Source organism: Citrus clementina, unplaced genomic scaffold, assembly GCF_000493195.1.
Source record: "Citrus clementina cultivar Clemenules unplaced genomic scaffold, Citrus_clementina_v1.0 scaffold_6, whole genome shotgun sequence".
Classification (NCBI taxonomy): domain Eukaryota; kingdom Viridiplantae; phylum Streptophyta; class Magnoliopsida; order Sapindales; family Rutaceae; genus Citrus; species Citrus x clementina.
The window spans coordinates 14,672,262-14,692,836 of record NW_006262139.1 but is presented as its reverse complement, the minus strand read 5'-3'; the positions used below and the strand labels follow the sequence as shown (position 1 = coordinate 14,692,836).

General features: G+C 36.6%; 3 protein-coding genes and 1 pseudogene across 6 annotated transcripts in view; all 4 read right to left on the bottom strand.

Annotated features, from left to right (window-relative positions):
* Positions 1–2,935, bottom strand: part of LOC18038882 (ultraviolet-B receptor UVR8) — a 4,987-nt gene extending 2,052 nt beyond the window's left edge. For 2 of the 4 annotated variants that reach the window (XM_024182729.1, XM_006429102.2), the window contains exons 1-8: positions 2,574–2,935; positions 2,399–2,472; positions 2,222–2,306; positions 1,757–1,888; positions 1,397–1,588; positions 1,004–1,240; positions 667–710; positions 70–252 (exon numbers count right to left, since the gene is read on the bottom strand). In XM_024182729.1, the coding sequence (XP_024038497.1) occupies positions 70–252; positions 667–710; positions 1,004–1,240; positions 1,397–1,588; positions 1,757–1,888; positions 2,222–2,306; positions 2,399–2,472; positions 2,574–2,775 (1,149 nt within the window). In that variant the 5' untranslated portion in view covers positions 2,776–2,935. The remainder of the gene's footprint in view (positions 1–69; positions 253–666; positions 711–1,003; positions 1,241–1,396; positions 1,589–1,756; positions 1,889–2,221; positions 2,307–2,398; positions 2,473–2,573) is intronic. The other 2 variants (XM_006429101.2, XM_024182730.1) reach the window with 2 other exon arrangements.
* A 2,692-nt stretch (positions 2,936–5,627) lies between these two features.
* LOC18038881 (tropinone reductase homolog) lies at positions 5,628–10,063 on the bottom strand. The gene is made up of 6 exons (XM_024182568.1): positions 9,977–10,063; positions 9,568–9,881; positions 7,070–7,277; positions 6,360–6,576; positions 6,153–6,265; positions 5,628–5,813 (listed from the first exon to the last, which is right to left on the bottom strand). Exons 1-6 carry the CDS (start codon positions 10,061–10,063, stop codon positions 5,637–5,639), a joined length of 1,116 nt encoding a protein of 371 aa, XP_024038336.1. The 3' UTR covers positions 5,628–5,636.
* A 1,752-nt stretch (positions 10,064–11,815) lies between these two features.
* LOC18039130 (tropinone reductase homolog) lies at positions 11,816–13,574 on the bottom strand. Its single transcript, XM_006429097.2, has 5 exons — positions 13,445–13,574; positions 13,134–13,341; positions 12,691–12,907; positions 12,502–12,614; positions 11,816–12,159 (listed from the first exon to the last, which is right to left on the bottom strand). The coding sequence occupies exons 1-5, from the start codon at positions 13,519–13,521 to the stop codon at positions 11,983–11,985; spliced, it is 792 nt and encodes a 263-aa protein (XP_006429160.1). The 5' UTR covers positions 13,522–13,574; the 3' UTR covers positions 11,816–11,982.
* Positions 13,575–15,591: 2,017 nt separating this feature from the next.
* LOC18038927 lies at positions 15,592–17,326 on the bottom strand (annotated as a pseudogene).
* Positions 17,327–20,575: the final 3,249 nt, after the last annotated feature.

The window sequence follows — 20,575 nt, the reverse complement described above, 5'->3', positions numbered from 1 at the left end:
GTTATTTATGCAGATTATAGATGCAATTGGCCGGCTAGAACCCCATTAGACATAGCTTGTGGCATATACCTCAGCTTGATCAACACCAGTTCCCAGCTGTCCAAACTGATTTCCACCGAAGACATACACACGACCCTCCACTGAGATACACACGGTATGCCACAGTCCAGCGGCAATTTGTTCTACTTGAATACCCATTAAAGAGGACGCATAAGATGGTCTCAGCTGATCATTCGTACTTCCATGTCCACACTACTCACATAAATGTCAGAAGAGACAACTTTAGTCAGGACAACTGAAAATCTATAAAACAAGCAGTACAAACTATCTTGATTAAAATGCAGATGCATTATCCCAATTGCACAAAAGAAAGAAGAAAGTTCTCTTCCATACAAATTGTATGTGGACATCTTTTTCTGAGAATCCAATCAACCCTAAGTATCAGCTCTAGTGAAGCATGGAATATAAGGGCCACAATAAATATGAACAGTGCAGTTTCTGGGTGCTAGTACCTACATTTTTATATAGAGTCATATCCAGATGTTGGGCTCTCTTAAGAATTACTCAACCTAAGCAGTTATATCAAAAAAAAAAAAAAAGGCTCAGTGAAACTGTATGCAAAAATGAGTGCTATCAATCATTCAACAAAAGCCAATACTAGCTCACCTGCCCATAAAGTCCCCAGCCAAAAGTAATAAGTGCTCCCGCATCTACAAAATAAGAAAATTAAGGGACCAATCAGACTATATTAAAATCAACAACTAGTTAACAACTTCACCACTATTATCAAACCCATTCTAGAAAGCAACAATTTGCTAACCAATGGTAGTGATCCATCTAGCGAGCTATGGGATAAGACATATCTGAAATAAATCATATTAACATCGTTACGTGGAATAGCATAGCTCATGACCATAACAGACCAATCCAGTAAAATTGTTCTTCAGGTTTAAAATGATTTCCAGCATTTTGGTGACTAAAAAATCAGCCATCAAATGCTGACCTGTTACTACAGCACTATGCCGACCGCCACAGGCAATTTCTTTCACATAACTTCTGCCAGCTTTTCCAGATGAGTTCACACTCCCTTGACGAACCAGCAAAGGCCTATCCTTTCCAGAAGCAGCATGCTCGAGGCAAGGTATGAGATGAGGAGTTGGCACCATTTTTATTCGGGAACCCAAACCTAGCTGCCCTTCGCCTCCATAGCCCCAACCCCACACCTGTCCCATATCTGAAACTTTGGTAAAAACATGATGCATCAGGAATCTTGCTTTACATCAAAAATCTTCCAATAGCTTCGTACTTCCTATAACCTACAAAACTATGTAGTGTGACCACGAAGAAATACCGGAAAATATTAAGCGTTTGGGCTCTGCAGACTCAAGGCTTTTACCTGAAAGTATTAAAGTATGGCGTCCACCAGCAGCAACCTTGGTGATCTTTACTCCAGGGTTTAGAGTTACAAGACAAGGGGACAATGTGAAAAATTCATCACCAGATGCTGGGTTCTCAGACTCTTCTCTTGCTGATGACGTTTTTCTTCGCTTTACAACTTCCTCTCCGGCCCTCTTGTCAGACGGAGGTGCTGTCCCAACAGTTACATTCAAGGCATGAGACTTTGGGCCAACCATGAATATTTTAACCGTCGTAAGTTCATAACATTAGTTTGAAATAACTGGAAAGGCCAACTTCTCAATTTTCCTTGAGATCCCAGGGGTTAAAACAAAAGTTAAAACAAAAAAAGAAAATTTACCTTGCTCGGTTGGCAATGCACTTTGCTTCCCAGTAGAGTCCTTTTGGAAGCTTCCTGCGCTACCAAAATCACGGGTGACTTTTGCCGAGGGAACACATTCTCTCCAGCCCCATGTGTATACTTCCCCTGCTTCTGCATATTGAAAAATGACATAGCATTACTTGAACCCTGTTCAAACAAGAAACAGATCCGGAAACAGAATTTGTGCACTAAATCTACTAAAAAATCCCATCAAGATTAGAATAAAGCCATTACTTAACTAGCTTAAAAATGCATGCTGTCATCAAATTATTGCTAAATTCCTATATATACTGCTGAAAGAACAAAACTGGCAATTCTCAAATATGTTTATAGATGATGTTGAATAGTACAAAACTAAATCAACTTGTCAAAGGCAAAGAAAGTGTATGTTTTCTCTAATCTGCATTCTTTCTTCTAGTTCAGGAATCTCGTTAAAGAAAGTACCTGTAACTGAGACACAATGAGCCCAACCAGCAGCTGCCTTCACTGCTGAAGCCTCAGTAGGAAGAGGAAAAGGTTCTGGAGTTTCCTTAATAATGTGCCGCAAAAGGAGGACGCTTAATCAATTTAAATGAAATTACAAAATTCAATCTTTAACATATTAGAAGATCACTGCATTACCCCATGCTTCCCTGAAGTCAAATAGCTTTGACCTTCATCATCCGCCGAACCCCACGTTATCAGCTTCCCCGATTCTAAAATTCAAAATCAACACCGGTCAATATTCGCAAACATAAATCCCAAAAAAAAAAAGAAAAAAAAAAGGAAGACAGAAGTTGAAGTTAAAATTTGGGACCTGAAGTGGCCAGAGCGAATCCACAGCCACCTCCACAAACGTCCTTCCACGAGTCACCGCCACATAGGCGGGCCGGAATCGGAGAGAGGATCGGCGATTTCTCCGGCGAGGTTCCGGGGAGGTATCCCCACATATACACGACAGTCTCTTTACATTCCTCCATTTTCTCATTCTCTTCTCTTTTACTTCCATTCATTTCCATTAAAACGATAGAATTTCGGGAAAATCACCAGCAAATAAAACAAAATCTCAAGGCTTCAATATCGAGTCTTGTTGGTTTCTTTGGCTGAGATTTGCGTTTACAAGAGAACTAAAATAAACGGTAAATGAGAATCTTGATGCCTTAAAAAAAAAAAATTAAGATTAAGATTAAGATTAAACAAATATACGGGGCGTATCAATTACAAGGATATGGCGTATGCCACGTCGGACGCCACATATTTATCCGGACACGTGGCGGGATCACGACCGCGTTTCTGGATTATTCCTTCTACTCCACGAGTCCGCTGGAACTTTCTGGAAGATCAAGGTTAGACTTGGACCTTCCTCGTTCTCAATGCTTCTTTGTCTAGTTGTTGACACGTGGAGGGCCAACAGCAGAATTTCTTTATTTAATATTTTAATCTTATGATTTGATTTCGTTAAGTGCCTGTTTGGTATGGCTTATTTAAAAGTCATAAGTGCTTATTTAATTGCATAAGTATTTTTTTAAAATTTTTATGGTGTTTGATTATTTTTTTAGTAGAGTTTTTTTTAGTTTAAATAAGCTAATTTACCTTTATTAGCAAAAACCTAAAATTTGAACTTTTGGAAATAGAGGTTAGAGAGTTTTTATAAAAAATATATAATATAAAAAATATCACATATTTTAATAGTTTAAAAGTACTTTTTTTAATGACAACCAAACACCTAATGATTTTTTATCCAAAAGCTCTATTGATATAAGCTCTATTACTATAAGCTCTACTGTTATAAACTCTCTTTAATAAGCTGTATTAAACGGAGCCTAAGTAATTTTTTGTTTATCGTTTCTCAATGTGCCGGTGCTCGGTGCGTGGCTGAATAAAGGCCGTTAGATTTAATTCGTCGTCTCTTAAACAATTACCCAATGGACATTTCGGCTTGTATGCGTATGACCCACGTATTTATTTCTCCCTACGAATTCGTATAACGAAAGAATTAAGAAAGAAACATACAAATAAAATAATCAGCCTTTTTTTACGGAAAACAAAATGTGAAATTTACGTCTTTGCTTGTTAATAGTACCAGCAAGTTAACGAACTTCCAATCCCAGCTAGGAGGCTTCCAAATATTTTATTTGTTGTCAAGTGAAAGCCAAACAAGAAGTTGCTTATGCGTCCAAGTAGCAGTAATCGCTCTAAGCTAGTTGAATTAGTGAGAGAGCAAAGGAAGCCTAAATCATCCCCTCTCCTACTCCCAAGATTTGTTGGATGTAATTAAGCTTTTGCAGCTTTTCCGAATAAGGCACATCCCCTGTTAGTTTGTTTACAAAGCTTGAAATATTTCCAACTTGGAGGTATTGGAATATTGAAGGTGGAATAAGACCAGTAATTTGGTTAACGGCAAAGCTGAACGAATGGATATTGAGGAGGACGACTGCCAAATCCATGGGAAGGGTCCGGTGTATTTAGTTGCTTCCGAAATCAAGAGTTGTAAGGGAAGAGATATCGAAGATTGAGTCAGAAATAGTACCAGACAGCACATGTTTCCACTCAGCCCCAGAAACATAAGATTCCTCAGACGGCGTAAAGAATCAGGTCCCATCCAAATTATTACGGGTCAGCAAAAGTCCATTAATGGATGAGATGTTCCCTAAGAAGATGGTATGCTTCCTGGCAATCTGTTGACATATAAAGAGAGAATTTCAATTTTTGACAAGGAGCCAATTTGTGAAGGAATTTTGCCAACCAATTGGTTACGGAATAGCTCCATCCTGACAAGGTTCGAGCAACCAAATATATTAGCAGGAATTTTCCCACCAATTGAGTGGTTAAGATTCAGCTCTTCCAATCTCCGTAAACAACCAAGGCGGTGACTCTCTGGTGCAACCTATGACTAAATGTAACACCATGCCACTGGCAAAAGTGGATGGATTCATTCCATGAGCCTTAAGCCCCAAGAGGGTCATCGATGATCATGGACTTGAATTGAAGCAGGGCTAGTTGTCGATCGGTCTCATTCCTGGGAACTAGAGATTCAGGAACGAACAGTAGGCTAAGGCACAATACAAGGACAACGAGCACAGCAAGAAAAGTCCAAGTCCCTCTTATGCCGTATTGAATGGAATAGTTTTCATCTCTGGGTAGCTGGAATAGGATAGAGTAGGTTTGTCAAAAATTTGAGGTTCAAGATTTTATGTGTGTGTGTGTGTGTGTCAAAATTACTAGCGTTCTGCCATTTATATTCTCTCCTATCGCGAAGTGCAGGTCAGAACCTCTTAACTGGTACTCATAGACTTCAAAATTTTGGCCAGAAGCATGACTTTCTTCAAACTTGTGACTTCATGAAATTACCATTTTTATCAAGTGCACATGGTAATCAGTTTCAATTACTTGAAGGTAAAGGGAACAATTTTGTTCCACTTGTTCTCTGGCCGATAGCTTAGCCAAAAAGATATGTTCTTTGTAGATTGCCGTGCCGTGATTCAACTCTTCACAAAAAGTGATTGATGGGGAGGAACATGCAAGAAAATGACACCTGTTAACTCTCTGCCTCTCTGAGGCGAATCTAGCAAAAATAACCCCAAATAAATTCGCCTCCTTTTTTATCTAGGCGTTAGGCATCATATTTCTTGGTTTGCTAGCCAGCTATTGTGTTTCTTTGATACGTTCATACTTGTTGATTTATGGAGTACATTTGTTGAACTAAAAGGACTTAGCGGAATCTCTTAATTTGGAAATTTATTATTTATCAAAGATGGAAAGGTGCAAAATTCAGGACAATGATGACAATCTAAACAACACAATAGTAATACAGAATCTTCTCTTTTTGAAAGAGTGCTTATTAGAATGGTATACATAACAGTGAAGACCTTAAATTGCACTAAAATCCAGTGATAGAATATCCTCCATCAACACAAATAACCTGCCCGGTGACATATGAAGCAGCTGGGAAGCATAAGAATGCTACCACTGACGAAACCTCGTTAGGTTCTCTAGGACGGGGGATAGGAGTACGGAGTATCAAGCGATTTGCTTGTTCCAGGAACGTAGAATCTTTCTAAAAGAAAAGAAAATTAATAGTTAACATAAGCTATTAAGCACCATTTCTTCCAAATGCAAGAGATTTGCTTACTCAAAAGATATAAGCAATTGGCACTACCTAATTTGACATAATGGGGTGCCTTGGACTTTCAATCCTGTGAATTTTTTCTATATATGTATGCTCTATTAGCTGGAAATAAAGGATTATGTGTAACATGATTTCCATAGTAATTGTATGCTAAAACTTAGGAGCATAATACTTTAATGGGTGTTTTTAATTAGATGGATGGAATGAGGAAAATAGAACAAAAAGATATAGCAATCACAGAAAAGGGTGAAGGGAATGAGTTCATACTTCAAAGTTATCAAGGAGTGGAGTTCTAATCATCCATGGTGCAACTGAATTCACACGAATTTTGTCCTTTGCCCACTCGCATGCCAAGTTCTTTGTGAGTTCATTCATCGCCCCTGAAGTACAGAAGACTATTCAGTTAGTATCGAAAAGACTTTCTTGAAACTAGATTTTCGAATTATATATATATATATATATATTGAACTGTACCTTTACTCGATGCATAGATGGAACACATAGGTAAAGCAATAACGCCTGCAACAGAGGATATAAATATGATGTTTCCATTTCCTGACGCTTTTAAGAGTGGGTGTGCAATTTGAGACAGATGATAAGCAGACTCGAAATTGGTGGTAATTATAGTTGAGAAATCCTCCATGGTAAATTCTGTCGCTTCCTTAGGAATGCTGATTCCAGCATTGTTAACCTGATACAATGATCATCAGTAATAGAGCAGTTCTTCAGTGTGGAGAAGCTAAATAGACTACAGAGTTGCAACCTTGTTGACTTAGAAAGTGAAGCAGTCCTTACAAAAATTATTTTATTTCCTAAACCATCTCATATTATATTCTCATATGAAGTCAGCTTCTTATTCCTTTGTCTATCTTAACTATCTAATTCACTGGTTTTGATCCTGATTCTTATCATTTTTTCTGCCATTTTATGTGGGACAAGGTCCAAAATATATGTAATTCCAATTATGATCGCTTTTGCTTTAGTATCAATTTAGTACTGGTATTTATCTAGAAAAAAAAATATTTACTATGGGAACAGGATACACCTTCACACCATATGATCTTACAGTTAAAAAAAAAAATGGTAGCATCATATATTCTGGATAAAATATCATTTTTCATCAATTGATGTCATGATTCTTGACAAATAAAGTTCTTTGTGAACATGGCAGCTGTAGAACTTACGAGGATGTTGAGCTTGCCATCAAACAGAGAAGAGACAGTCTCCATCAGCTTCTCCTGCTGAGCTCTAACTTTAAGGTCACATACAGAGCCACTTACTTTAAGCCCCATACTCTTCCATTCTTGAACTCTTTGATTGAGTTCGGCTTCGTTACGGGAACATGTATGAACTATTGCTCCAAATGCTGCTAGTTCTTTTACTATAGCATATCTGATCAATCAATTCATTAACAACATAAATAGTAACAAAAGGACATAGAATAATATTGAATTAGGAGAGGAAAATTGAAGCAAAGAAAAGAAAGCACAAACCCGATGCCTTTGGGAAATTTACGAAAATAACCATAAAACTTTTGCTATTTTCACAACTAACCCTCTCAATTTTTTTCTATCAATATTAGCCAAACACACGCTTTTCTCCCCAAATTACCCTTCTTTACAAACCAAAAGCAACTTTCTTTCTCCTCTTTCGTCAAACCAAAGCCAGCTTTCCACTCTTGAATCATCAACCAACGACGACGGCAAAAGGTAACGATAAAAATGAAATCCGATCATAATTTATCCGAATCCAACACTAATCGGCATCACATAGTGGTATGAATTATTTTCTGAACTTGCTCGAGAGTTTCAGTGAACTGCGAATCGTGGGTGAATTTGGCGACAGGCTGCCTGTCGCACAAAGCGCCTGTCGCACCAAAACTTGAAAAATCTATTTGCAATTCATCACTTGTATTTTTGTTTCCACTCGGCAAATGGGGCCTTAACTCTCTAGTTTGGGATTTAATGTTTGAAGAAAATTTCGATTTATTGTTGCTGCAGCAACTATATATTGCCAGACTGCTAGCCAACTTAGAATTGCAGGCCATGGTCTGGTCTTCATCTTCATGCCTTCCGCAGGCATCCAAGGCGCTGCTGCATCTCAATATCTCGGCTTCCTAAATAGAACAAATGATGGTAATATGAACAACAATGTTTTTGGCATCGACAGGAAGATCACTGTAGAAATGAGGCCTAGCCTTGTCAGGAAGATCACTGCAGAACTGGTGCGACTGCACGGGCGCGCGCACACCCACTGTTGCCCAGCGACGGCTGCCAATGATGGGAGGTTCTTCGGTTTGGGAGAGATGGGAGAAAGAGAGATTGTTTGGGGAGAGATAAGAGAGAGGGATATTTTAGTCTCAAAGGTCTTTTTATGGCTAATGTTGATAGAAGTTTGTTTGGCGGGTTAAGATGGAAAAAGTCAAAATGTTTATGGTTATTGATGTAAATTTTCCGATGCCTTTAGTACCACCTGTGACAAGGGCTGTCATATCCTTGAGAGACCACCTTTGGCCTCTACAATCAGACATGATTTTTTTCGATCAATTGTATGCAAATGCAACTATTCCTCTCTTATAAAAAATACTTGATAAATGTAAATGCTTAGAGCAAGTAACGATAGCGGAAGTGGAAGATAATTGTACACGCCACTGACTTGACAATTATTAATATTATGATTTTTCTTTACCAACTGTTCGTTGAACCATTGGATTAATTTAATGGCTAAAATTTGACATTGGTAATTTACATGAACCATTGGATCAATGTAGTGGTTTACATTAGAAATTCTTTAAAAATATCAACATCCTCTTCTTCCATGTGCTTAAAATTTGAGCTAAAGTTTTTTTTTTTTTTCAATCTTCAAAAACTCTTTTTAAGTTAAAAAATAAAAAAGTTTTTGAAATTAAAAAAAATATTTTTGGCCAATTAAAAAATTATACCAAATAAGAATGAAGTGAATGACTGTTTTTAAACATTATTTCATTTTATTTATTTTATTATAATGAAAATTACGAGTAAAAACATCACATAATAGTGTCGTTCATGGTAGTATCGTTCATTAATTTATATTTAAATGATCTCATTAATGATGATATTTTAAATGAAAATAATTAACACAATAATTACTGGTTAGTTACAAATTATTTAAAATATAAATTTAATACTCTAATTTTGTAAGCATATTTTTTGCACCTGTCTGAGTCCACAAAGTCAGAATCCACAAAGCGTGGTGATAAGAAAGTGGGAGCCACACGCAAAGCAAATTCAAGAGAGTGGGCCGTGTTTCTTTCTTTTGACAAAACTGAGAGAGTCGGACGAAGCATTTATTGCCTTGAAATTTGCGGGCTTGCGTCTTTTGTTTTGGTGCCGCTTTCGCTGAATGTTGAAGTCGATATTGTTGATTTATGAAGCCATTATTTGGCTATACAGTTCAAATTAAATAATCCAAATCACTAAGAATGTGGGGCTTGGCTGATGGAAAAATTATTGAAAACGTGATTGTAATTATTTTTTCCCTTAATAAAATTTTTTCAAATAGTTCTTTTAAAAACGGTCGTAGTTTTTTCTCTAAATTTAGAGTTTTTTATGTAATCTTGTATTGTGTGATTGATATTATTTATCATTCAATTTTTTTTTTATTATTTGGTTGACATAAGTCTTTGAAGATCTTTGGAAGGAACAGTGATTTTTCCAACACTAGCTCCATCCAGACAAGGTTTGAGCAACCGGATATATTAGCAGGATTTCCCATCATGTTTGAGTTGTTGTTAAGATTTAGTTCATCCAATCTCCGTAAACAACCAATTTCTGAAGGCATTTCATGGATGAAGCTCTTGTTTTGGGGATGTAGTTCTTTTAGAAAGCTCAAATTTCCAATGTAAGGTGATGCAGAACCTATGAGTTTAAAAGACCGAAAGTCCAAGACTCTGGTGGTGCCTACCACTACATGCAAGACCTTGCCAACGGCAAAAGTGGAGGGATTTATTCCATGAGCCTAAAACCCCAAGTCATCAATAATCATTGACTTGAAAAGAAGCAGAAGCGGGCTAGGCGGTCTGTCTCATTCCTGGCAGCTGTAGAAGCCCTTACACCAAGGACTTCAGGAACAGCCACCAGTAAGCAAAAGCAGAATACAGAGACAGCGTGCACAGCAAGAAAAGACCTAGACACTGTCATTACCCATATTGACTGACAAATTTTTATCTCTCAGTAACTGGTATGAGGTCTGGTTGGTTTGTCAAAAATTTGAGGTTGAAGATTATATGTTAACTTAACAGTGCCCCACCATTTATATTATTATCATTTCTCTCTCTTGCCGCAGAGCGGCGGATAGACCCTCTTAACTGGTGACCATAGACTTCAAATTTTGGCCATTTATTATTCGTAGACCTTTGATATTGGCAGGAGCATGATTTTATCCAAACTCATGACTTTATGAAATTTCTATTTTTAACAAGTCGATTCCACATGGTTATCAGCTTCAATTACTTGATTATAATTCATTAGGGAACAATTTTTTTGTACTTGTTCTATCACCGACAGCTTAACCAATAAGATAAATTCTTTATAGATTGCCATGCCATGTTGTTGAACCTCGCAAAACCACCGGGGCTAGGAAGCCTAATCCAAAGTATCTGGCACTTCTGGATGTGAGCAATACTAATGACGTAGGGGCTAAAAGGCTTGGTTAAGTGTTGGATGCATAAAGGACCGAGTCTTGTGCTGGAAAATCTCTATATCTTGTTAGTAGCTTCAATAGTTGAGTTAAAATAGGAGTTAGCCGTTGCTTTGCTTCATTATTTAATAAGTTGTAAAACAAGTAGTTGGGGGTGGAAAAATAAGATTTGTCATTGTGGTTTACTCCAAACCCGAATTGGAGAACTCTGAAATAACAGAAGAATTATCAGATTTATTAATTCTTGTTGCTGAGATAAGAATCTTCTTCCATTCTAACTTGAGTTCTAACATATTTGGTATCAGAGTTAGACCCAAGTATCCGAAATGTGGTGGTGGAACAACTCATATATGTTGGACGAAAGGACCGGAGTTCGGCAGTGGTTTCGTCCAAGGGGGGGGATTGTTGAGTTGTGTCCCACATTGGCTAGTAAAAGAGAGATGCTTGGGTTTATAAGATGGTAGGTCACTCCACCTAAAAGACTAGTTTTTTGGGTTGGATACATAGAAATCTTATGCTAAATCCCTCCAACAAGTGGTATCAGAGTTAGACCTTAGTAGCCGGAATATGGTAGTGGAACAACTCAGGTGTGTCGGACGAAAGGACCAGAGTCCGACGGTGGTTTTGTCCGAGTGGAGGATTGTTGAGTTGTGTTCCACATTGGCTAGTCTTTTGGGTTGGATACCTATAAATCTTATGCTAAGTCCCTCCAACAAGTAGTATCAGAGCTAGATCCTAGTATCCGGAATGTGGTGGTGGAACAACTCAGGTATGTCGGACGAAAGGACCGGAGTTCGGCGGTGGTTTCGTCCGAGGGGGGGATTGTTGAGTTGTGTCCCACATTGGCTAGTAAAGGGGAGATGCTTGGGTTTATAAGATGGTAGGTCACTCCACCTAAAATGCTAGTTTTTTGGGTTGGATACATAAAAATCTTATACTAAGTCCCCCCAACACGTGTTTTCAACACTTCACAATAAGTGATTGATGGGGAAGAAGGAGAAACAAAATGATGTATAGGAATAGCTAACTTGTGATGAAATGCATAAATGTTATAACTGTTGATGATCAAAGTGATGTAAGCAGGTATTAACTTTGGGGTGAATCTAGCCAAAACAACCCAAATAAATTCATCTCATTTTAATCTGAGCATCAGATATCATACTGTTGGATTTTAGTAGCTGATAGGTTCGTATTTCTTGTCGATTCATGGAGTACATTTCTTGATCTAAAAGGATTCAGAGGAGTCTTTTAAATTGGAAATTTATTATTTATCAAAGATGGAAGGTTGCAAAATTCAGGACAATTGACAATGTAAACAACTCAAAAGTAACACAGAATCTTCTTTATTTAAAAAGAGCTTATTAGAATGGCACACAAGACAGTGAAGACGTTCCAAAGATAATTTTCGCTGCCTGTGGCGCTAAAACCCAGTGATAGAGTATCCACCGTCAACACAAATAACCTGCCCGGTGACATATGAAGCAGCTGGGAAGCATAGGAATGCCACCACCGATGAAACCTCAGTAGGTTCTCCAGGTCGGGGGATAGGAGTACGGAGTATCATGCGATTTGCTTGTTCCAGAAACGTAGAATCTTTCTGAAAGAATAGAAAATTAATAGTTAATACAAGCTGTTAAGCACTATTTCTTCCAAATGCAAGAGATTTGCATACTCAGAAGATACAAGCAAGCGGCACTGCCGACTTTGACATAATGGGGTGCTTTGGAATTCTAGTCCTGTGAATTTTTTCTTTATATATTTATGCTTTATTGGTTGGAAATAAAGGATTATATTTGACATGATTTCCATAGTAATTGTATGCTAAAACTTAGGAGCATAATACTTTAATGGATCTTTTTAATTAGATATATGGAATGAGGAAAATATAACATAGATATATAGCAAATCTTAGAAAAGGGTGAAGGGAATGGGTATATACCAATACTTTATCAATGAGTGGGGTTCTAATGATCCATGGTGCAACTGAATTCACACGAATTTTGTCTTTTGCCCACTCGCATGCCAAGTTCTTTGTGAGTTGATTCATCGCCCCTGGAGTACAGAAGACTATTTAGCATTTAAAAGACTTCCTTGGAACTAGATATTAAAAGAAAATATTGGACTGTACCTTTACTCGATGCTGCTATGGAACACATTGGTATAGCAATAACGCCTGCAACAGAGGATATAAATATGATGTTTCCATTTCCTGATGATTTTAAGAGGGGGTGTGCAAGTTGAGACACATGATAAGCAGACTCAAAATTGGTAGTCATTACAGTTGAGAAATCCTCCTCGGTAAATTCTGTGGTTTCCTTAGGTATGAAGGTTCCAGCATTGTTAATCTGAGAAAATGATCTTCAGTAATAAAGCGTTCTTGAGTTTGAAGAAGCAAAAGACTCATTAGAGTTGCAACCTTATTACTCACATAAGCAGAGAGAAACTTTGAAATTGAAGCAGTTTTTGGAAAAATAATTTTACTTCCTAATCTATCTAATGTATACTCCCGTATGGTCCCCGGCTTTTAACAAAAAAATTTCTTCGTGAATATGGCAGCTGTGCAGAACTTACAAGGATGTTGAGCATGCCATCAAATTGAGACGAGACAGTCTCCATCAGCTTCTCTCGCTGAGCTCTAATTTTCAGGTCACATGCATTGCCACTCACTTGAAGCCCCTTACTCTTCCATTCTTGAATTCTTTGATTGAGCTCTGTTTCGTTACGGGAACATGTATGAACTATTGCTCCAAATGCTGCTAGTTCTTCTACTACGGCATATCTGATCAATCAGTTCATTAACAACTTATATTGTAACAAAAAAAAAAAAAGAATAGAATTGGATTGATTCAGGAAAATTAAGGCAAAGAAGAGAAAGCACAAACCCGATCCCTTTGGTTCCACCTGTGACAAGGGCCGTCATACCCTTGAGAGACCATCTTTTCTCTCTAAAATCTGACATTTTTTTCCCCCTATTGGTTAGAAGGCCAAAAAGCAACCATTCCTATCTTATCTAAAATACCTGGATAGTTTTGGATTGCAAGTTATAATGGCGGAGGGTCTTGCTGTGTTACTGTTTTCTGCAACTAACAACCGCAATGAAATGACAACTTAATTTATATAAGCGCGCCACGTGTGATAAGGAAGGATCAGTAATGAGATGAGAACTTGTAATTTCCAACACACTTTATGCAACTTTTTTTTATAAACGAGTAACAGAAATATATTTTGTCAAATAAATAGTTTTTTGATGCCGTAATCTCATCGGTAATCTTGAGACTAGGTAGGCATGTGTCGGACTACAGAGAAATTAATTTTAAAATATATTTGATATTCCATGTTATCTCATGATGTAAAATCACGAACTAATAATTTTTTAATATGTGTCAATAATTTTTAGGAGAAACCTGTGGTGCAACTGTAGTACCGTGCTACAGTTGCATCCAGCCGTTAGATGCCAGTGAACCCCACTAATCCAATGCATCCAACGGCTGGATGTAACTGTGGCACGGTAACACAGTTGCACCGTAGCCTGATCCTAATTTTTAAATTTAAAAATTAATTTATTAAAAGTCAAACAATTCCCTCATTTTCTTTCTCTTTGCTCTGATTTCAAAAATTCCTCTTCCCTCTTCCAAATTCCACGAACAAGAAAAAAACCAAGAAACATTAATTTATTAGTAATTACAAAAATAATAAATTGAATAAAGTGTCCTTGCAAATCTTTGGTAATAATTTTTGACCTGGGAAGCAAACGAAGCATCAAAGAAAGATCAATTTTAGATTTGGAAAGTGAACTAAAACCATGGGATATTGTACTCCAAACATTTGTAAAGTGAATTGTTGATGCCGAAAAATGACCTCAACAGAAAAATTTATTTTGGTGCAAAAATAGTACGAATTGAACCTATGTAGCGAGTTGAATACGAATTTCTCAACCTGTCACTCATAGAAAACAGCAGGACTCGCCAGTGGGGTTCCGGTGAGAACCCTCTATTGCTAAAGTAAGATTTAGATAAAGAAATCATACATCCCAATGTAAATCATAGTGCTATCCAGCTATCATAGAAAAGGTCTAGAATCCACCAACAAAGTGTTGGCTCCACTGGCAATGGAGTCCCCTTAAGTGGCTTGACTGGGTTTGCTCCCTAGTTCGAGTCGCAGGGAAGTCGCTTTTATTAGGAGAACCTGTGCCTCTCGGTTCGAGCGGGGACTTCTAGTCTAGGTTGTGGTACGGACTTAAAGGTGCCTCTCACAGTTGGGGCTCTCCCTAAGATATCTCGTGGTCAAAAAAAAAAAAAAAAGGTCTAGAATCCCCCCTTCCTCCTCTTACTTTCACCTTATCTCTCTCCCAAATAGTTGGCCATCTGCTCCTTTTTATGTGGTAATAGAACCGTCAACTCCTTAATTTTAGGGTCAATATGCCACCACTACCAATTTAATTTAGGTAAAATGGGCTATCAACATGAATTTAGACCATTCACAATTTTTTTTTTAAATTTTTTGCCCACCACCTATTTGTTTTATGTACTGCGGAACCAATTAGGATATGGATGTTGAATTTTTTTTTTTTTTTGTAATTGTTTGATTCATTATTTCTTAATGGGAAAACATGGGTCACGATTATCTAAATTACTTGTGAATTCTGAAATTATTGTAAGTAAAATATGTATGTTTTATCCTTTGGTAAACATGCTCTTATGAGTGGAGCTCTATTTTGAATTATCAATTAATAATATTGTAGGAAAGGCATCTGAAAGAGAATCATTTATAAGGTGCGGCTGTGGTGCCCTTGAGACACCATACCTCCACTTTTTGTCTTTTGTTAATGGCAAATTACAGTTAGCTCCTTACTCTTTTTTTGATTTACAATTTCACTCCAATATAATGAAAAGTTATAGTTAGCTCGTTACTCTAACCCTTAAAATTACTCTTCAAAGTTCAAATACATTTTCATTTAAAATTTTTTATTCCTAAACTATCCTCATATAATGAATACATTTATGCGTTCAAATAGTCTTATCCTTTAATTTTAGTTTACCACCGATGAAACCCCATTAGGTTCTCCAGGATAGGGGATAGGAGTATGGAGTATCAAGCGATTTGCTTATTCCATAAACATAGAATCATTCTAAAAGAACAGAAAATTAATAGTTAACATAAGCTCTTAAGCACCATTTCTTCCAAATGCAAAAGATTTGCTTACTCAGAAGATATAAGCAATTGGCACTACCTATTTTGACATAATGGGGTGTCTTGGACTCTCAATCCTGTGAATTTTTTCTATATATGTATGCTCTATTAGTTGGAAATAAAGGATTATATGTAACATGATTTCCATAGTAATTGTATGCTAAAACTTAGGAGCATCATACTTTAATGGGTGTTTTTAATTAGATAGATGGAATGGGGAAAATAGAACAAAAAGATATAGCAATCACAGAAAAGGGTGAAGGGAATGAGTATATACTACTAAGTTATCAATGAGTGGAGTTCTAATGATCCATGGTGCAACTGAATTCACACGAATTTTGTCCTTTGCCCACTCGCATGCCAAGTTCTTTGTGAGTTCATTCATCGCCCCTGAAGTACAGAAGACTATTCAGTCAGTATCTAAAAGACTTTCTTGAAACTAGATTTTAGAAAAATATATATATTGAACTGTACCTTTACTCGATGCATAGATGGAACACATAGGTAAAGCAATAACGCCTGCAACAGAGGATATAAATATGATGTTTCCATTTCCTGACGCTTTTAAGAGTGGGTGTGCAAGTTGAGACAGATGATAAGCAGACTCGAAATTGGTGGTCATTATAGTTGAGAAATCCTCCATGGTAAATTCTGTGGCTTCCTTAGGAATGCTGGTTCCAGCATTGTTAACCTGATACAATGATCATCAGTAATAGAGCAGTTCTTCAGTGTGGAGAAGCTAAATAGACTACAGAGTTGCAACCTTGTTGACTTAGAAAGTGAAGCAGTCCTTACAAAAATTATTTTATTTCCTAAACCATCTCATATGATATTCTCATATGAAGTCAGCTTCTTATTCCTTTGTCTATCTTAACTATCTAATTCACTGGTTTTGATCCTGATTCTTGTCATTTTTTCTGCCATTTTATGTGGGACAAGGTCCAAAATATATGTAATTCCAATTATGATTGCTGTTGCTTTAGTATCAATTTAGTACTAGTATTTATCTAGAAAAAAAAAATTTACTATGGGAACAGGATACACCTTCACACCATATGATCTTACAGTTAAAAAAAAAATGGTAGCATCATATATTCTGGATAAAATATCATTTTTCATCAATCGATGTCATGATTCTTGACAAATAAAGTTCTTTGCGAACATGGCAGCTGTAGAACTTACTAGGATGTTGAGCTTGCCATCAAACAGAGAAGAGACAGTCTCCATCAGCTTCTCCTGCTGAGCTCTAACTTTAAGGACACATACAGGGCCACTTACTTTAAGCCCCATACTCTTCCATTCTTGAACTCTTTGATTGAGTTCGGCTTCGTTACGGGAACATGTATGAACCATTGCTCCAAATGCTGCCAGTTCTTTTACTAGAGCATAGCTGATCAATCAATTCATTAACAACATAAATAGTAACAAAAAAACATAGAATAATATTGAATTAGGAGAGGAAAATTGAAGCAAAGAAGAGAAAGCACAAACCCGATGCCCCTTTGGTACCACCTGTGACAAGGGCTGTCATTGAGAGACCACCTTTGGTCTCTACAATCGGACATGTTTTTTTCCGATCTATTATATGCAAATGCATCTATTCCTCTCTTATAAAAAATACTTGATAAATGTAAATGCTAGATCAAGTAATGATAGTGAAAGTGGAAGATAATTGTACACTCCACTAACTTGACTATCATTAATTTATTATTTTTCTTTACCGACTGTTCGTTGAACCATTGGATTAATGTAATGGCTAAAATTTGACATTGGTGATTTACATGAACTATTGGATTAATGTGGTGGTTTACATTAGAAATTCTTTAGAAATGATCAATAACCTCTTTTCACAAGTGTTTAAAATTTGAGCTTTCTAGTAAAGTTTTTTTTTTCAATCTTCAAAAACTCTTTTCAAGTTAAAAGATAAAAATAATAGTTAAAAATTAATAAAAAAAGGTTTTTGACATTAAAAAATATTTTTGGTCAGTTTAAAAAGTTATACCAAATAAGAATGAAGTGAATAGTGGTGTTTTAAAGCATTATTTACTTTTATTTTTCTAACTGTAATGAAAGTTACGAGTAAAACAATAGTATTGTTCATGGTAGTATCGTTCATTAATTTATGTTTTAAATTATCTCATTAATGATGCTATTTAAAATTAAAATAATTAACACATAATAATTACTGGTTAGTTAAAAATTATTTAAAATATAAATTTAATACTCTAATTTTGTAAGCATATTTTTTGCACCTGTCAGAGTCCACAGAGTCAGAATCCACAGCGTGGCGACAAGAAAGTAGGAACCACACTCAAAGCAAATTCAAGAGTGGGCCGTGTTTCTTTCTTTTGACAGAGTGGGACAAAGCATTTATTGCCTTGAAATTTGCTGGCTTGTGTCTTTTGTTTTGGCGCCCCTTTCGCTGAATGTTGAAGTCGAAATTGTTGATTTATGAAGCCATTTTTTGGCTGTGCAAGGAGGGCTCTCTTCAGAGCTCAGTATCGCAATTGAGAACATTCATTTCGTGAATGCCAGAGAAGTATTCGGGACTTTTAATATAGAGAAAAATATTCTTAAGCATGTTGTTATTTTATAAAAGCGTTTGCTTCTCAATATGGCTATTTTAGGTTCGTAATGTACTGTGTAACTAATTAGAGTTAGAATTTGAAGATCTGTTTCAATTTTATTATCACAAAACTCAACTTACAATAATGAGCTTAGCTCAGTATTTATAGTAGAATCTAATGCTTGTTAATCACGCCAATTATAGCTAAGCAATCTAACTAACAAAATAACAAATACACAATTAACAATAGCTGATTTTCTAACTAATTCCAGCCACATCCAACTGCATGGGAATCTCTTCATAACAGTTTTGCCACCTGGAATTCTCTAGCTTTTCACGTGCACCTTTCACTCTCACTCCTAGGCTAGCTACTGGATTTACAGCTGGCTTGATTCCAGCTGGCACTCCAACGTGTGTTGCATGAAGTTCAGCTTCATCAGCTAGTTCAACACCCCTTCTCAAACTTAAGTCTTTTGGGAAGACTTTAAGTTTGCTTCTGAAGAAGCTGAACTTGGGATAAGTAAGAGATTTAGTTAATATGTCAGCAACTTGATCATTTGTAGATACAAATGCAATTTCAACTTCTTTTCTTTTAACTTTGTCTCTCACAAAGTGAATGTCTATTTCTATGTGTTTTGTCTTAGAATGCATTACTGGATTTGTAGCTATAGCAGCATCACTTGTGCTATCACTTAGCAGTAATGGAGTGTTCTGAAGCCTGACATCCAATTCTATAAGAATAGAGCAGATCCAAGTTAGTTCTGAACAAGCCAATGCCATAGCTCTGTATTCTGATTCTGCTGATGATTTTGAAATTATACTCTGCTTCTTTGAACTCTAGCTGATTAAGTTTTCACCTAAGTATACACAATAGCCACTAGTTGATCTTCTATCATCAATATCACTTCCCCAGTCTGCATCAGTATATATCACAAAGTCTACAAAATCAGATCTCCTGAAAGTCAAACTATAATCTATTGTTTCCTTGAGATATCTCAGTACTCGTTTGCAAGCAATCCAGTGAGGCTGTAAAGGATTAGACATGAAGTGGCTTAACTTATTTATAGCATATGCTATTTCAGGCCTTGTTAAGACTGCATATTGTAATCCTCCAATAGCTTTCCTGTATTGAGTTGCATCAGTAATGATTTCACCCATGTTTTTGCTCAATTTCTCTGTTGTGGCCAGAGGAGTATCAGTTCCCTTGAAGTTTCTCAAATCAAACTTGGCAAGTAGATCTTTTACATACTTTGACTGGGATAATACCAAAGTTTCATCATTTTTAATAACTTCAATACCAAGAAAGAAATTAAGATTTCCCAAATCTTTAAAAGCAAAAGTACTGTTGAGATTACTGATGAGTTGTTCTATTTCAGCATTGTTATTTCCAATCACTATTATATCATCTACATAAATCAACAACAAGATCATATCATTTCCACTTCTCTTAAAGAATAAGGATGTGTCTGACCTGGTTCTGGTAAACTGCCAAGACTCCAAAACTGATATAAGTTTATCAAACCAAGCTCTTGGTGCTTGCTTCAATCCATAGAGGGCCTTTTTTAGCTTACACACATAGTTTGGATGTTCTGAATTCTCAAACCCTTATGGCTGAGGCATGTACACAGTTTCACTGAGTTCTCCATTGAGAAGTGCATTATTGATATCTACTTGTCTCAGCTTCCAGTTGTTTATAACAGCAAGGCTTAGTACAATCCTTATAATTGCTACTTTAACCACTGGACTGAAAGTTTCTTGATAATCAATCCCTTCTGTTTGTAAAAACCCCTTAGCTACCAAACGAGCTTTGTATTTGTTGCTTGATCCATCTGAGTTCTGTTTGACTCGATAAATCCATTTGTTCCCAACCAGTTTCATATTCTTTTCTGGAGGAATTAAACACCAAGTCTGATTTCTCATTAAGGCATTGAACTCTTCCTGCATTGCTTGTTTCCACTTGTGGTTATTCAAAGCATCATCTACACTTGAAGGTGTGTCAAGGGACAGAGATTTTTCAGTGTTAAAGTTTTGGGTTTAAAAATGCCATTTTTAGCTCTAGTTGTCATAGGATGTGAAGGTCTAGGTTGATATGTAGGCTGAGATGTTTCTGGAATTTTGTTGTTTGGTTCAGAAGGAAAAGATGTTTGAGGAGATTCATGTGTACTGTTTTCATTATCATGCATTGAATTTGTTTGATAAAAAATGTTGTCAGGATTTTGTTCATTATAAGGATTATCTGAGCTAGTTGTGTCATCCA

Bases quoted from the DNA above. Each gene is read 5' to 3' on its own strand.
- LOC18039130 (XM_006429097.2), bottom strand. From the start codon at position 13,521: ATGTCAGATTTTAGAGAGAAAAGATGGTCTCTCAAGGGTATGACGGCC. The intron at 12,908-13,133 runs GTAAGTTCTGCA...TCATTTTCTCAG, and splicing joins ATGGCATGCTCAACATCCTT to ATTAACAATGCTGGAACCTT. The intron at 12,615-12,690 runs GTACAGTCCAAT...TCTGTACTCCAG, and splicing joins CATAGCAGCATCGAGTAAAG to GGGCGATGAATCAACTCACA.
- LOC18038881 (XM_024182568.1), bottom strand. From the start codon at position 10,063: ATGACAGTGTCTAGGTCTTTTCTTGCTGTGCACGCTGTCTCTGTATTC. The intron at 9,882-9,976 runs GTAAGGGCTTCT...TTGGGGTTTTAG, and splicing joins CTGTTCCTGAAGTCCTTGGT to GCTCATGGAATAAATCCCTC. The intron at 7,278-9,567 runs GTTCCTTCCAAA...TTGATTGATCAG, and splicing joins CTAGTGTTGGAAAAATCACT to ATATGCTATAGTAAAAGAAC.